Source organism: Sinocyclocheilus rhinocerous, unplaced genomic scaffold, assembly GCF_001515625.1.
Source record: "Sinocyclocheilus rhinocerous isolate Xijiao unplaced genomic scaffold, SAMN03320098_v1.1 scaffold449, whole genome shotgun sequence".
Lineage (NCBI taxonomy): Eukaryota > Metazoa > Chordata > Actinopteri > Cypriniformes > Cyprinidae > Sinocyclocheilus > Sinocyclocheilus rhinocerous.
In genome coordinates, this window is record NW_015652285.1 from 189,539 (window position 1) to 206,772 (window position 17,234).

General features: G+C 36.0%; 2 protein-coding genes across 3 annotated transcripts in view; one reads left to right on the top strand and one right to left on the bottom strand.

Moving 5' to 3' along the window:
- LOC107714371 (3-hydroxyisobutyryl-CoA hydrolase, mitochondrial-like) overlaps positions 1–13,338 on the top strand; it is a 28,643-nt gene extending 15,305 nt beyond the window's left edge. The window contains exons 8-13 of the mRNA XM_016520194.1: positions 663–808; positions 3,247–3,333; positions 5,337–5,395; positions 6,974–7,055; positions 10,151–10,270; positions 12,115–13,338. Coding sequence (XP_016375680.1) covers positions 663–808; positions 3,247–3,333; positions 5,337–5,395; positions 6,974–7,055; positions 10,151–10,270; positions 12,115–12,267 — 647 coding nt within the window. The 3' untranslated portion in view covers positions 12,268–13,338. The remainder of the gene's footprint in view (positions 1–662; positions 809–3,246; positions 3,334–5,336; positions 5,396–6,973; positions 7,056–10,150; positions 10,271–12,114) is intronic.
- A 2,574-nt stretch (positions 13,339–15,912) lies between these two features.
- The window catches only part of LOC107714370 (small membrane A-kinase anchor protein-like), a 5,262-nt gene continuing 3,940 nt past the window's right edge, over positions 15,913–17,234 (bottom strand). For both annotated transcript variants that reach the window (XM_016520193.1, XM_016520192.1), the window contains exon 2: positions 15,913–16,647. In XM_016520193.1, coding sequence (XP_016375679.1) covers positions 16,172–16,441 — 270 coding nt within the window. In that variant the 5' untranslated portion in view covers positions 16,442–16,647 and the 3' untranslated portion in view covers positions 15,913–16,171. The remainder of the gene's footprint in view (positions 16,648–17,234) is intronic.

Genomic DNA, 17,234 nt, shown 5'->3' on the forward strand with positions numbered 1-17,234 from the left:
TTTGTTCATTCAAATATTTCCTCAGTTTTAATATTAGTTATGAAATCACTTGAGCAATTATAATTCATTACCTAAAAAATAACAGATTTTTACTCCTGTGGCCAGAAAATAATCTTTTTTTCTTGGGTAAAGAGCATTAAAAGTCATGTCTCATTGGTCCTGCACAATCTTAAGTTGAAGGAAGACAGCATAGCATAAACACGCAGCAGATGTAGAGTGTCCCTATGTGGCTTAAACAGTGAATAAATCTTAAGTGCTGCAAGAACCAATCGTTATGGATTGAAATTCATAGCCGAACCATTTGTTTACTGACCTTGAGTTCGTAAGTATTTTTTTCTGCATTCATTTTCTCAATAAAAAAAATAAAAAATCTTCAATAAAGAAGCCTTGAACCAAACCGCCCAGCTCTGAATTACAGCACATTTGATTCAGTGTAAAATAGTGTTTGAAAATATGAAAAACATACAGACTGAAATTACAGACTTTACTAAAAGTAAATCAACTAGTCATCCCATGAAGCAGTGCAATCAATTATTTCATATATAAATCCTGTGGTGTTTTTTTTTTTTTCAGTGGAGAAAATGATTGAGATTTTTGTGTCCAGATTTGTACTTCATGTCATGCTCTAAATGGCTTTTGTTTTGTGTGTTTTGTTTCTATAGGTCTGTTTCCTGATGTTGGTGGTGGCTACTTCCTGCCCAGACTTCAAGGCAAACTAGGGCTCTTTCTCGCCCTGACTGGGTTCCGCCTCAAAGGGAGAGATGTTCAGAGGGTCGGGGTGGCTACTCACTTTGTGCAGTCTGACAAGGTAATGCACATAGACAAGAAATTGACCAGTATTTGGCCATTTTGAGGTTACATAGATATTCAATTGGCCAAATAAATGGCTCTTTCCCTTGCATCCGTTTGTCATAGTCTACTGATGGCCTTGTGAATAGATATTGCACATTTTTCTCTTGTCAAAGATTGAGTAAATAATTAAGTAAATATTGGAAAATTTCAGTGTTATTGTCATTTTCAGCTAAAATATTTTATATTTTTATAAATAAAATATAAAAATATGATATTTAACATAGTTTATAATTTATTATATATTTTTATATTATTTATTATATTATTGTATAATTTAAAACATTGTATATAATATATATTTATAATCTGCATCATAGACAAAGCCATATCTGATATATTGGCTGTGATTGTTTCACGTTGTACAATGGTTTCACATGCAGCTCCTGGTTAGGACACAGTGCTAAGAAGCAGCTATTACAATTGTAGAACAGTTTTAAGACTGTTTCGAAAGGATGAAACTCAAATTCAAGGTAATGATGACTGGAAGGGAGCTGTGCTGGTGCTGGCCTCCTGGGCTTTTGGGCTGCAGTTCTTGCATTTGATGCTGAAATGAGAGAGTTACTGAAAGGAGAGGACTTATGCTGCGTTCCAGGCAGGTTTTTGAGCCCGTAAGTCACGACTTCAAACCACGACTCACGACTTTGGAGCGTTCCAGGCAAGTCACGCCAAACTGCCTGAGCGCAAGGAATTGTGGTAGCTAGATGTAAACAAACCAGCATGGCGGACCGTACGGGGCTTATGCTCACTGTGAGCTGGCTAGCTAAACATTGTATGCCTAATTTCGCTATGCTGAGAAATTGTACATTACATTATTTTTTTGATAAGCATGATCGTTTGCATGGTCAAGTTCAGGTTTACCTAATGTTACCTTAACGTTAGCTATGCCCAACATTTCCATGTGGCGATATACTTTCACGACATACTTATGGTTTCAGACACATAACATTGTAATACATAATCGTGTGTGTATTATTTATTATTATTATATTATTATTAATTTGATTGCAACGTTATATTGTCCTAAAGTCTATTTCTCACCGTGTACCACTTGCATAAACACCACATCCATAGGGGCTGCCATTGTTGTTTCGCTGGCTATGTGACGTCAAAGCGCGGAACTGGGAGTACATCGATCTAGTACGAGTTCACGGGTGGGAAGTCACGGGTTTGACTGCCGTTCCAGTGCACTTTCACGGGTAGAAGGTTGGAAAAACACGGGTTACGGGTTGCCTGGAACGCGGCATTTCTCAGGCTTGCCAGCGAGCTTTCGGCAGCAGGGGGCGACTGAGCCCTGACACTATGCCCAGTTCATGTGCCAGAGGTGAAAATGAAGACCAGGGCTTGGCACTGCTGGAGAGAGGGGCATACAAGCCTACCCACACACACACACATCCTCTGGCCAAGGACAGATGACCAGCAGGATCTGGCGTACACACTACACACAGAAGTGACTTGTGATAAAAATAACCACAAAAGGGCTCAGAGGACAGGGCGTTAGTTTGTACCGCAGAACTAGTCGTGAGCTGATTCAGTTTGTTTTATGAGCAATGTAAAACAACCCTGACAATTAGGCTATATATTCAGTCGACCACAAGGGTCAGGGAATTTTAAAATTGTGATTTTTAGGCCTGGAAATCTGTATAATTTAAGATTTTAAAAAAACTAAACAAAAAAACATGGGATTTCTATAGTGAATATACATTTTCTAATCCTATAAAATATTTAATCGATTAGAAATTGTTCTTTCCATGTCCAATCTCTTTAAAACCTTATCCAGTAATCAAAAGTGGAAGAAATAAATTTTTCCAACATGTGGGAACCTGATGGGAGAATTAAATGCCATTCTTCCTTTTATATCCTGGTGTAATGCATTCTATTCAATATGTTAGTATAGCGTGTTTAACAATGCATATTGTTCCAAAGCAGCTTTAGAAAGAATAAAGGCTTACAATTCCCTGTGAGAAAATATTCATGCAATTAGGAGTTTCATTTAAGGGCGAAAAATTTCCTCATGTAGATTTCTGCAAATTTTCTGTGCTGATGACACTAAAAGCCGCTTGGTTTTTAAAGTAACTTCCATGTGAGGAGTGTTTCATATATCTCCTCACTGTTGACAGTGGACCTATTTTTGCATGCAAACTTTAGCTGATGTGACTGCACCTTTAAACGCAATGTTGGGAGCACACTAAGGTTTACCTGTGCACTAAGTTTTGGACACTAAGCTGTAGTTTTATGTTGTGTTTCACTGTGCCCCTGCCCATCAGGAAACACCTTGTAAAAATTCCTGTTGTAAACAACACGTTCCCTTCTCTGCTCTTCAGTATCTGATCTAGACCCACTAGATTTTTTTCTACCTGTGATGTTGAGAATTTTACCATTTGTTTCTCCCATCAGATTGTGTCTCTTGAGAAGGATCTTGTTGATCTGAAGACTCCATCTAACAGTGATGTGGCCCAACTACTGGATTCTTATCAGGAACAGGTATGTGGCAAAAACAGACGCGACTCTTTTTAGAGTTAGAGATGAGTGCCTGCCGTTACACTACACAGTTACACTACACAGTGGTGGGCTTGTGTAAGCTGTCACCATAGCAACAGTATACAACACTGATGGATTTGCTTTCAGTGCATCTTTATATAGTTACAATTAAATGTTCAGCAAGCACCAAATGTACGTGGTGACACAAATGTGGAAGATTTTCTCACATTAAAGGAACATTTCATCCAAAATTACATTCTGTCATCATTTACCCACCATGTGTTTTTCCAAACCTGTATGACTTTCGTTCCTCTGTGAATTTCAATTACACTACTTGCCAAAAGTTTGGGGTCAGTAATTGTTTTAATTAATACTTTTATTCAGCAAAGATGCATAAAAAATGACAGTAAACGCATCTATAAAGAGTACTATTTTAAAGAATTCAAAAAAGGTATCCAGGTTTCTTCAAAAATATTAAGCAGCACAACTCTTTTCAACGTTAATAATAATAAGAAATGTTTCTTGAGCACCAAATCAACATATTAGAATAATTTCTGAATGATCATGTGACTGAAGACTACAGAAATTACTGCTGAAAATTCAGCTTTGCCATCACAGGAATAAATCACATTTTAAAATGTATTTAAAAGTAGAACAGTTATTTTAAATTGTAATAATATTTTACAATAATCACAATAATGTTTTACTGTATTTTAATAATATTTTACAATAATCACAATAATGTTTTGCTGTATTTTTGATTAAATGCAACCTTGAAGAGCAAAGAGTAAAAAAATGTTACAGACTAATAATACAGAATAATAATAATAACTTTATTATATAAATTTAAAAAAAGATATACAATTATATATATATATATATATATATATATATATATATACATACATACATACACACCCTGGTTTCAGTATGCTATAATGAACATGAAGGTCAGTTTAGTGACAGTATTCCCAAGACTGTCCAAAAGCTCAAAGTCCTCTTCTGTGGTTTACTATACTCATTACACTCATTATGGCTTAGTGGTATGGATTTATGGCCATCTGTGTTTAATGATGTGAAGTTGTGTGTGCCGAACAGGAGTGTCTAAGTGAGGATTATTGTGACTCATACAGTCTTTACATCACAAAGCTTTCCAGAGATCCTCGGGAGGGAGGGACTTTCATGCTCCGGACAAACCACTTTCACAGACCCTTGCCAGACCTCTTATGATCATTCCTTTTATTTTATTCTCTTCTATTCTCAACAAATTATAATAGTAGCCTAATTAAAAATCCAAACACTGTGATTATTTACAGGTAGTCTTTGCATTATGATAAGCCACTAAAGTGCACTGGATGTTATTTATGTCTGGCAATGCTCCTGCTTCAAAGAGAGTTTTATATACTGCAGCTGCCACTAAACCATAAAACCATACACTTATATTAACTTTGTTCATCAAGGTTGCACTTTAAAGCCTGTATATTGTTTGATACTAAAGATTAGATGGGGTGTATCCAGACCTGAGCAGATAAGGGAGGAATATAGACACTTTCATTCTAACAGTGAATTGTGATTCCATGTTACGGATTCTGTGACAATGTATTGAAATAGAGATATCTGTATCTCTAGAGCAGGCGTAAAATGAAATGTCACTGGGATTCATGTCACAGCTTTAAAGCACTAGGAGGGAGTAAATTAGTCTACACAAAAGATGAAATGATAAATGGCCTGAATCTGAAACAGTCAGTCAACAGTGTACTAGTTTATAGTGTATTTATATATGCACTACCAGTGAAAATTTTGAATTTTTTTTTTTTTTTTGAAAAATGTTTCTTATGCTTATTCTTCAGCTTCAGACACAGCCATGGTGTCTGACAGGAACAAAAATGGCCTCACACATATTCACACTCAGATAGATGAGGATTGCAGTTGTCTGGGTTGAAATACAGCCCTGTATATGTGCTTCAGCTGGTGTGTAAACACAGACTGCTGTTATGTCTCCTCAGAGCAGTCTGGATGCTGAGAAACCTTTTGTGCTGCAAGAACAGACAGATGCCATCGACAGGTAAACCTAAACGCTCTTCTCTCCTTGCTTTATTGTCATATTCCCTAACCAAAACTTTTTTTTTTTTTTTTACAACTTTTCAAAATGATCAAACATTTATAATTAAGCATCAGTTTTCATGCTTTTATAATTTTTTATATTACTTGGTTCAACATTGTTGCAATTCTTTTGAGATTCTGGATCAATCCACAAGAATTCATGATCAGAATTGTAGGTTAAATGTTGATCATTCTGTTTACTGAAAAATGAAAAAGAGGACAAACCTTTATAGATACAAATTATCTATCATTCAATTCAAATTATCTATCATTCAATCAATTATCTCAATTATCAATTATCTATCTAGCCATTTTTGTAGATGTACACGTTTTTTTCATCACTCTGTCCTTCAGAAATCATTCTAATATACTGATTTGGTGCTTAATAAACATTCTTATCATTATCAATGTTGAAAACAGTTTTACTGCTTAATATTTTTGTGAAAACCATGACACACTACCATTTACAAGTTTAGGGGATAGAAGAGTATTTATTTTATTCAGCAAGAATGCATAAACTTGATCAAAAGTGATCAAGTGATGTTTATTTTTTCAGGATTCTTTGATAAGTAAAGAGTTGAAAAGAACAGCATTTATTTGAAATGGAAACCTTTTGTAGCATTATAAATGTTTTTACCATTACTTTTGATCAAATTAATGCATCCTTGCTGAATAAAAGTTTTAATTTCAAACACAAACCACAAACTTTTGAACATTAGCTATATCTCCCAGCTCCAGTATAAATCAGCATTGTATTTAACCTGTAATATTTAAGTATGATTAGCAGTGACACAGTAATTGTGTAATTGCACTGTTTGCATACTGTGATGGTGGAGTCAAAATCATCTGCAGGAGCAGTGCTGGCCTAATATCTGTAGACTTCACACTTTTGAAACCGATTAGTTATACTTCTGGGTTTGTGTCTGTTTCACTGGATAAGCTTTAGACACCAGCCTTCAGGTGCTGGTAAAACTTGAAAACTTCCAGGCAATTTATGGCACTCTGAAAGGCCCATAATTCAACGTGCAGGGAAAAAGTTGGGTTTGTTGATCAAAGGCCTGAAATGATCGGACTGATAAACATTGGACATGCTCCAAAACTCAAGTTTCCACCATGACCAGAGCGTGTGCAATGTTGTCTTTACGTCTTCCCTTCTGGGTGCTTGAGCGTTTAGTGGAACAAATTTCCATGAGCCTATACACCCCTTGTTTACCTGTTTTTGTGGAGTTTGACTCTGAATTGCATATGAGCCTTACATAACATCAGCTGATTCTGCACTAATCTGCTGTCCCAGGATTAAAGGGGTCATATGATGCTATTTAAATTTTTCCTTTCTCTTTGGAGTGTTACAAGCTCTTGGTGCATAAAGAAGATCTGTAAAGTTGCAAAGACTAAAGTCTCAAATCCAAAGAGATATTCTTTATGACTAATTTGGCTTGACTGCATGAGCGTGCAGCAGAAAAACCTCCACAGATGGGGTTTGTATACATGTTTGTGTCTGTAGGACTGACCATATTTTGTTGTTGTTCTATTGTTTCAGGCTCTTTTCAGCTGGAAGTGTGGAGGAGATCATGGAGAACCTTAAAAAAGATGGCTCTGCTTTTGCACTCAAACAGACTGAGGTGGGTTCAGGGAGGGTGACTAAACACAAAAAAAAATGACCCAAAAGTGAAAATTGTTGTGATTAACAATTACAGTCTTGACCTCACAGAAAGCTACTTATGACTTTAGAACAGGGGTCTCCAAACTTTTTTACACCACGGACCGGTTACGTTTGGAAAATATTCTCACGGACCGGCTAGACTGGGGGTGGGGGTATTTAGCCTAATATATATATATATATATATATTAGGCTATTATATAGTATTATAATAGCATTATATAATGGTTCAACGCATTATATTGTGGTTTTTTTGAGTCACATATTGGACAATTTTTTCGGATAAGCAAGAAAAAAAATATTTAAAGCACAGAGAATGACAATGCCGTGAAGGGTTTTTGACCCCCATGTGTATGTATACGCAACTCGGTATTTCCGCGCTGTCTGAAACATGTCTCTTGTGCGCGCTTTGATTGTGTGCGAGAACAGCGCGTGAGTTATGAATTGAGCTCTCTTTCGTTTCTTCTTCTTGTGGTTTAAAATTGCTTGTACGTGTAAATTGGCAAATTAATCTGCGAATCACGTGCGTGCCGAACGGTAGGGTCTCATCCGTACTATTACGGATCAACTGCGATCCATTTAACTCTTAAAATGTGACAGATCAGAGCAATCTTTCATTTACTTATTTAACATGAAATTGTCAAATTGCTACTCCATATCAGTCGCATACAAAGAAAATACAGAATAATTAGAACAATCATTAACATAAATAAATAACAGAGTGTCATATCTATACACATTTTTCCCAGAACGTTCTTGCGACCCGGTAGCAATTCTTCCATGGCCCAGTAGTGGGTCGCGACCCGGTGGTTGGGGATCTCTGCTTTAGAAGATGGAATATAGTGTGTGCTTTACGATAGATCAGTTTTATAATATTTCTATGGTGTTTTTTTATTTTATTTTATTTTTTTATCACTTCGAAGTTTTACAGCCCTCAGCCCTAGTCCTTGTTCACTTTCATTATATTGAAAAGAATGGACAGGATATGACCTTAATGGCCTTTTTGTGTACTACAGAAAAGATAAAGTGATACAGGTTTGGGACAACATGAGGCAAATAAATTATGACAGTATTTTTTATATATTACTTTTTGGATAAATTATTCAGTTATTTAGCAGAGTAAGACCCATACGAAGCTCACATTCACTCCCTAGTGCAAGTGATGTTTTAATGAATCTCATAAAATGACATGGCAATAGGGAAGGTCGTAGCAAGGTTTGGTTTGTTCTTCATATAGGAGTGTGTTTCCATGTGCTGCTCCTGCAGCTGGGTAAAGCATCTGATTGATTCTGGGATGTTTAGCGAGATAAACAGAATGAGCGCGTATGGCTTCTCATTTGAGGTCTGTGTGCTCTCTGCTCTCTCTTCTATTGCGTAATGGGCCCTGAATCATATTATACCTCATTAGTATTTCAAAGCCATTCTGTTTTTTCTCCCATAGCGCTACTTTGCCATGCATCACTTTGTTTGTAGTGAGCTGTAGAAAGGAAATTGATGTTTGACATTGTGTTGTTTTATTGTTGAATATTTACAGGTGCTGTTGCTCAGTATATGTCTGGACTATTATTTTTTGAGTGAAATTCTGTTTCCTGTTTGCTGTTTTTGTCCTTTCATGACCTAAACAAAGTTACAATATAAATAATCGCAATATCTCATTATACTGTATTATACAAAGTGACCCTGATATAAACAGACTATTCTGTTTGAATTAAATGTGAAGATTTATGACCAAACAGGTCATGCAAGGATCTCCCCAAACACAAGGCTGTTCATGGACTGGTCCTCTGCTCATGTGGGGCCTCTTTTTGTCAACAGTTCACTTGGCCATTACCTTTGTGTGTGTGGACCATTTCATGTTTTCCCCAGCTCACACTTTTTTTTTTTTTTTTAGATGTATTTATGTATGTATGTATTTATTTATTTATTGGGAGATAATTGACAGTTCACAGAAAATATAAAAAATTATGACTTTTTTCACCCAAAACGACACATTTCTGCAGCTTCTGTTAATTTTTGTGAAAACTTAAGCGAAAATCCATCCATCCACTGTTTTATAAGTTTGAACTGTTTGATCTTTGATCAAATTTAAAATGAAATTAAAATCATAACTTTAGCTGCTCGGTCTGTCCAATTCTACGGTGGCCGAGAGAGCTCAACGCGCTGCAAATGAAAAAAAACTAATGCAAATAGAAAAAAACACCTGCAAATTAAGAAAACATCTTCATCAATTTGACAACACACGCACTGCAAATTCTCACAACACAACCAAATACAGAAACGCACTGCAAATTCTCACAATTCAACCAAATACAGAAATGCGCTGCAAATTCTCACAACACAACCAAATACAGAAACGCACTGCAAATTCTCACAACACCACCAAATGCAGAAACACGCTGCAAATTCTTACAACACAACCAAATACAGAAACGCGCTGCAAATTCTCACAACACAACCAAATACAGAAACGTGCTGCAAATTCTCACAACACAACCAAATGCAGAAACACGCTGCAAATTCTCACAACACAACCAAATGCAGAAACGCGATGCAAATTCTCACAACACAACCAAATACCGAAACATGCTGCAAATTCTCACAACACAAACAAAGAAACGCGCTGTAAATACAAAACAAACAAACAAAAACAGAAACACGCTGCAAATATACACAGTCCACATCGGAAACGTTTAAGGGATGCGCATTTCTTTGTTTGTGTTGTGTGAATTTGCAGCGTGTTCTGTATTTGGTTGTGTTGTGAGAATTTGCAGCGTGTGTATCAAATTGATGAAGATGTTTTCTTAATTTGCAGGTGGTTTTTTTTCTATTTGCATATGTTTTTTCATTTGCAGCACGTTGAGCTCTCTCAGCCACTGTACATTTCAGATTAATGTTTTTAATTGCATTTTTTAATCCACTTTCATTACTGCCACACAACTCAGCATGCTTTCATGGTGTAAAACAAAAAGATGATACTTTGTTGATACAGTCGGATATTTAAATTGCTATTTGTTTATTTTCATTATTAAATTCTGGTTTTTGTATTGGATTTTACAGACTCTGGCCAAAATGTCCCCAACCTCACTGAAGTTAACTTTCAGGCAGATTCAGGAAGGAGCGAGAATGAGTTTGCAGGAGGTGTTGGTGATGGAGTATAGACTTAGTCAGGCCTGTATGGTATGTAATGCAATTCCCTGTAAATGCAATGCTTTATCATTTCATTACCCAAATCAAATCAAACAACGGCTCTGTGTAGTTAATGCTGCTCCATGTGAAAGCCCGCAGGTGATGGAGATTTACCGCTGATTACAGAATGGCTTTACTGACAAGATGCGCGTTAAATATCGCATGCGATTTATCGTGCAGCCCTAATAGGATGTTGAATTAAATTGAATTAACCTGAAGAATAATTTTCTCTTTCTGTTATTTAAATTCAAAGACATTCAAAATTTTGTAAATTAAAGCAATCTAGAAGTATAATGTTCTGCCAGAATTGTTTGTACATTACTGAATTTAACATTTACACATTTTACACGTTACATACACATTTCTATAAAATTTTAACTATCATCTAATGTTTCTGGAAATATCCCATATGATATATGTCTATGATAGTATGTTTATGATTAATTCATATTTGTGTTAAAACTACATTTGAGATGATGAGTTTCTTACATTTCTGTACATTGTTGATGTTAAAAATTATTTTGGATACATATCAGGTACAGTACATGCCACATTTTCTCAAGGAAAAGCAAAATCTCTCCACTAATGCTGTAAAATTTACATGAAAGTCAGTTGGTACATTACTATAATATTGAAGGTTAAAATTGACTGATTTGTAGTACAACTGCTAAAATGACACTTAATGAAGTTTTTAAAATAACAAAGTTACAATTACATAATAATATTTCTACTTCAATTCGTTTTTTGTTTTTTTTAAATATAAACATTTAAATGGTGGTTGTCATAAAAACTTAATGGATTTATTCAAACGTAAATTAAACATTGAAGAACAGTAAAAGTTATAATGAATATATTATATGGTGCATATATTTAGCAAAATGCCCCTCTCTACAGTTTATTTTTCTATATGATTAATGAGTTTATGGTCACCGAATAAGTTTTTTCTGAGGTAAATGTGACGTTACGTGACATTGTTTACAAGCCCATATTGACGTTTTTGCGCGGCTGAAAAACTGATTGAGAGATTACATTAGACAGGATATGGATTGTAAAGTTGTACTCTTTCTTTTAACTTACCTTCGGAGGTTTAGTCATGATTGTTTTGTGCTGAAACTGGTATTAATGTGAAAGAGATGATCAGTTTGTTGAACTGAGGCGCTACAGCGATCTGTCACTTCACATTAAACAGCGCCAAAATGGCATTTATTGTTGGAATATTGCAATACAATGGACAGAATTTGAAATCTGAGACTTTATTTCATATTTAAAGTACCAACGCACAATGCTTATTGCGATTTATTGGATGGGAGGTGCGCTTCAATGTTCCATCCATTAACTGAAAACAGGCTAGAATAATCTATTCTTGGGATTTAAAGGAACACTCCACTATTTTTGAAAATAGGCTCATTTTCCAACTCCCCTAGAGCTAAACAGTTGAGTTTTACCATTTTCGAATCCATTCAGCCGATCTCCGGGTACGTGACATTGTTTACAAGCCCATATTGACGTTTTTGCGCGGCTGAAAAACTGATTGAGAGATTACATTAGACAGGATATGGATTGTAAAGTTGTACTCTTTCTTTTAACTTACCTTCGGAGGTTTAGTCATGATTGTTTTGTGCTGAAACTGGTATTAATGTGAAAGAGATGATCAGTTTGTTGAACTGAGGCGCTACAGCGATCTGTCACTTCACATTAAACAGATCTAATAATGTCTGTTATTGGCAATTATAAAGGTTATTATAGGGTTTTACCTCAAATTAAAGTGCCTCTTGCAGTATTCTTAGCCAGCTCCACTCACCTAACCAAATTTTTTGTCCAGAACAACTACAGAGAAAAGACTGTCAGATTTTTTTCCCTCTCTGCTTGCAGTGCTAATCGATAAAGACCAGAGTCCAAAGTGGAAACCTTCTACCCTGTCTGGGGTCTCAGAGCAGGCTATTGAAGAATGTTTCAGCTCCCTGGGTGAAAGAGATCTCAAACTATAGAAACTCTCCTCAAAAATCCCGTAAGCTGCTTTCACAAACCTCTGAAATTTATCAAAGAAATCTGCAGTGTTATTTCTGTCAATATAGCTGACGAATGCAAAAATAATTCTGCTGCTTACAGCTAAAGCAAATGTTCCTCTGAGACTTCTGCACAGATTCACTGATCTTTATGATGAAATGAACAATGCTAGTTTCTTGTGGAAATTCAGAGGTTTGGGGAGTTTTCTTTGTGCCATTCCACTGGGAAATGGAATTTAGAGTAAGCTAACAATTGAGAGCAGCCTAGTCATATTTTAAAGGGAAAGTTCATCCATAAATGAAAATTGTGTCATCATTTACTCAACCTTATTTAAAACATGTATGCTTTTACTTCGGTTTTTTATCTTAGAATGCTGGTCTTTCTCACAAAATTAACTTCAAAGAGGTTCTGCAGATATTCCAGTTTGAGTTCTGCAGGGGGAAAAAAGAAAACAGGTTAAAAATTACATTAAGTTGAGAATATAATGACAGAATTTCCTTTTTTGGGTGAACTATAGGACAGTACGAATTTACAGCACTATTGTTGGGGTGAATCTTGTTCTGGGAATCATATCTTGCATACTTCATTCTTAAAGGTGTCTTTTTCCTCCATGCTGTGTAATCATTTGTGTAAACGCTGTGGAAAGAGAATGGCAGACACTCATTTTTGCACTTGCTGCAATCTGTGATTAACCCTGACAACCTTAACACATACCCTGGCCATGATTCAGTTTGGTGGGATTAAAGTATCGTCATGTGATGCATAATATGACTGCCATTAAGCACAGTGTTTACTACACAGTTCCACTGGCATAGACTACAGAGTATCAAGCCTGACAGAATAAATCTGAATGATTTTGAGACAACGTGATGCCTTGAATTCAAATAATTCAGGTCTCCTCTTCTTTGCTCATGTAACTATGTGGATGTTCATAAAAGGTGTGTGACCTATATGTGTGCAAAAACAAAATATAAAATGACTGTTTTGTATGTGTTTTTGGTTTTGATAGCAGATATGGCATAAAATTTCAACAGTGCATCTCAATAAAAACAACAGTGTAAAAAACTTTTGTATTTATTGAAGTAATTAGTAAATTGACTGACAGGCTTAATAGCATGGCAGCAGACCAGTTAATCTACTTAACAGTTGTGTTTGTTAAAGCATTGCTCATACTTAATTAAGGTTAGGGATTTAAACAAGCACCCAACTGCAAGTAGTAAAGTCAGGCACGCGAGGCGCGGCATTGTGCTATAGTACGGACATGAATAATACCTCAAATCATGACATTTAGCAGAGAGGTTTGCTATTAATTTTCGAGAGAGAAAAAACAGCATTTTTCTCTTGGTGGTTAATAAATTGACATTAAAATTCCCATAGACTTGCACTGAGGGAGGGCATTTTAAGTCATATTTTAAGTGTTGTGATAAATATGAAACCGAAGAAACTGAAAGATGGCAACAGTTGAGGTATTGACAAAGGCCATGGTTGGTTTATTGGTGCAGCAGTGTTTTTCCCTTTTCTTTAAATTACAGAACTGAGATTGCACAGACTACAGGTAAATCACTTCTGTCTGAAATATACACTGAAATATGAAACGCCACAATTTTGGTCAGAATCATCAGCAACTCATCAAACATTTATGAGATGACTGGAGACCCTAGGAGAAATCAGCTTGACAGTACACGCTAGTACAAAAATAGTCTGACTGCTGTTTATTTATACTGGTTTTGAAGCACTTTTTTGTTATAGGTGATTACACACTTTTGGCCTAGTATAAGAATGGAAGCTAATGAGAGTAATGAACACCAGTGAATCATGTGCTGATTGTTCTTTTAGATACTGAGATATTCTGAGGTTCTACTCTGAGCACATACTGTAGTGTGCTGAAAGGCCTCATAAAATACAACTTAATCTTAAGATTTCACACTGCATTTATGACTTTCTATGCAAAAGTATAATGGTCAAAGTGCAGTTCTTGCTTAATTAATCGTCTTTGCAACAGGCCGTAACAGTGACACTACCCATGTCTTCAGTGGCTTTGGTTCCGGAAGTTATTTTCTCATTTGTTTTCTCCATAGGGATTCGAAAAAATTCTTCAGTTAAACGTTTAAAGCCATTAACCAAAACAAACAGCTTCATCATCAACCTTTGATTTGAAAGCAAAAACATTTTTGGTAATCTGAATAACAAGGCAAAGGTATTTAACTGTGAACTGTGAATTATTTTATGACTGAATATGATATAAAACAAACATTAAAAATTAAATATAACAAGTATAAAATACATCGATTTATTTTATACTTATGCAATTAAAAAGTTAATTGCAAAACATTCAGATATGCACAAATATGTAAATTATTTGAGAAATTTGATTACACAATGCTCTATGGGAGAGGGTGATCTCTGAAATTAAGATTTTTTAGTAGTTATGTAGTTGAAAACACACTGACATGTGATCAAGCTTATATCATTACTTAACCACATCAGAGCTCATGGTAGGTCTGTCTTAGAAGGTTTATACATTATCACTAAAAATCTATTTTTCTATGGAGAAAACGAATGTGAGTTTTACTTCCAGAACCCCACTGTTGCACTGTATTGACCTGGAGATCATTAAAGGGAGTATATGGCTACCTGACAGCATGGCACAAGACCCAGAAGTGCCAATATCACATCAATAAAAAGCATTGGTGAGCAGCTGTTAAAACACTACCAGAAGAGTAATTGTGCTTGTATTAACAATCATTAAGGACATTGGCATGTTTGATCCCCTGTCTGAATTTTGTCTCCAAGTGAGGGTTTCGGCAGCCTGGTAGCACTAAGTTTGTTTTTATAATGTCTTGGCCTTTAAGAATTGCATATCTGAGCTGCACAGAAGAAAATCTTCTATTAACAAAACTGTTTAATGGCTTAATTTGGGAATCCTTCTCTTTTGAATGTATTCTTTCATGGCATCATGAGAATGCAGGATGATTTGTAATCTCTAAATTTAAGAATCCATGCATCATGTATAAACAACATCTGGCCATAGTGACCACAAGGTTGTTTGTACCAGGAATTACAGTCGACAGAGCTGTCATGTCAAAAAAATTTAGCAATTAATTAATGCACACTTATTGATCCCTAGAAGCCAGCACTAGCCCCTTAAATAGAAACCGTAACCCCTGAGCAGGCGTTCTCTAAATGTGTGGTCACATTTATTATTTTTCAATGATTTTTCACGGACAAAATCCAGCCATTTCAATAGGAATCCACATGATCAGGAATTTTGCATCAAGGGCGAAAGATTTCCCCACACAGATTTTGCTATGGGTTCAAGTAGGTCACTTGAATTCTCAGTGCTGACCAACAAAGATTCTTGGTTTGAAAGTCATCACTACACTATTGCCAATGGACCTTTTTTTGCCAATGAAATTTCACTAATGTGACCAAGACCAATGGATGGATGGAAAATAGAAATGAGGTACTGTCTGATGTGCTGAGCCACATGAACATGAAAATACTAAAGGTAAAAAATTGAAGTCTGTACTAAACATGGTTGGGATGATTGTGGCCTTTAGACAGTTGCAGAGACTCTCTAATTAAACGACTGGGCTTTGAGGGTAAACGAGACATAAAAAGATGCAGTCTTGTGGTATAACAGCTCTTAGTTACGAAAACAGGACCCTAAATTTAACTTTTAATGTGTAAAAACAAAAAATGGCTGAATATTTAATGTGAATCCTTAATTGGTATAAAAAAAGAGGTTTTCAGAGATCAAAAGAACAGCTTCCCAAAATGACATGATCCTCCACTGGCCTGAAGTTGTCTATCTGAAAGCTCTCCTTTACATACAGGAGGGGTGTGAGCCAGGTCAATCCAATCTTATTTCATCCAGTTGAAACGTTATGGCACATCACACTCAATGTAGGGGATGTCACTGTACCGGCTGTCCACCTCAGCCCATTGTTGTACTGCCCGGGCCACAATTTCCACTGAGAGTCTCTGGGCATAGTCCAGCAGCACCGGATTGACCCATCCCGGGTCCTCCATGGAGCCAATCTCTGAGAAAACTAGAACTGCTTTCTCTCCTTGCTTTCCTGGCTTGCCATCCACTTTCTCCGATGAGCTGGAGTTCTGAGTGGGGTCGCGGTGCTTGGATTTCATGCATCCCATGATATAAATAATGTAGCATTGGTTTGAAAGCAGTGAGGGGAAGAGATGCAAAGATGGCGAGATACCAAGGTTATATTCCCTTGTTTGGCAGTTTATAGGGTTTTGTGATGTATGGATAAAGACGTATTTCTGTACAAAGTGTAGTTGAGACACTCCAGATGGTCAGCCATGATGTATAGCATCCTCATGGCCACCTCACACTTGCCCTGTGTGAAGAAGAGGAATGGTTATTGTGAGTTATTGCTTGTCTTTGCGTGGTTAAATATATATTTTCAGTGTCTTGGCAACCTTGTCCATGACACCATAATGACTACATCTTCACAGGAATGAGGATTTCCTTATGAGGCAATATAAAGAAAAATGTGCTTTAATAGGCTAAAGCATGTAGTAGTCGACTAGATATGGTATTTATTAGGAATGGCAAGTCTGGCTCATACAACGTTTTAAAGAATCGGTTAAAAAAATGCAGTGGTTGTTTATGCAAACACATAATTCCGTAATCACACAGATAATGCTGTTCATTGTGGATTTCCTATTTATAAGCGTTTCTTTTTTGTTTGTTTGTTTGTTTGTTTAATCCCAGTTCAGATTCAGGCCTAATTTAAAAGCTAAATATAATTTGTATTCACATGAAACAATACTACAAATCTACTTTCAGAAAATAATGTTTATGTGTTAATAAAATACCTTACAAACAAAACTATTATGTAGGCCTAGTCTATAGCAAATTAATGTAACGTTTTATTAGTAACATTTCTGCACATTTTAAATCTGCTTTTAGCCTCATCAGTGA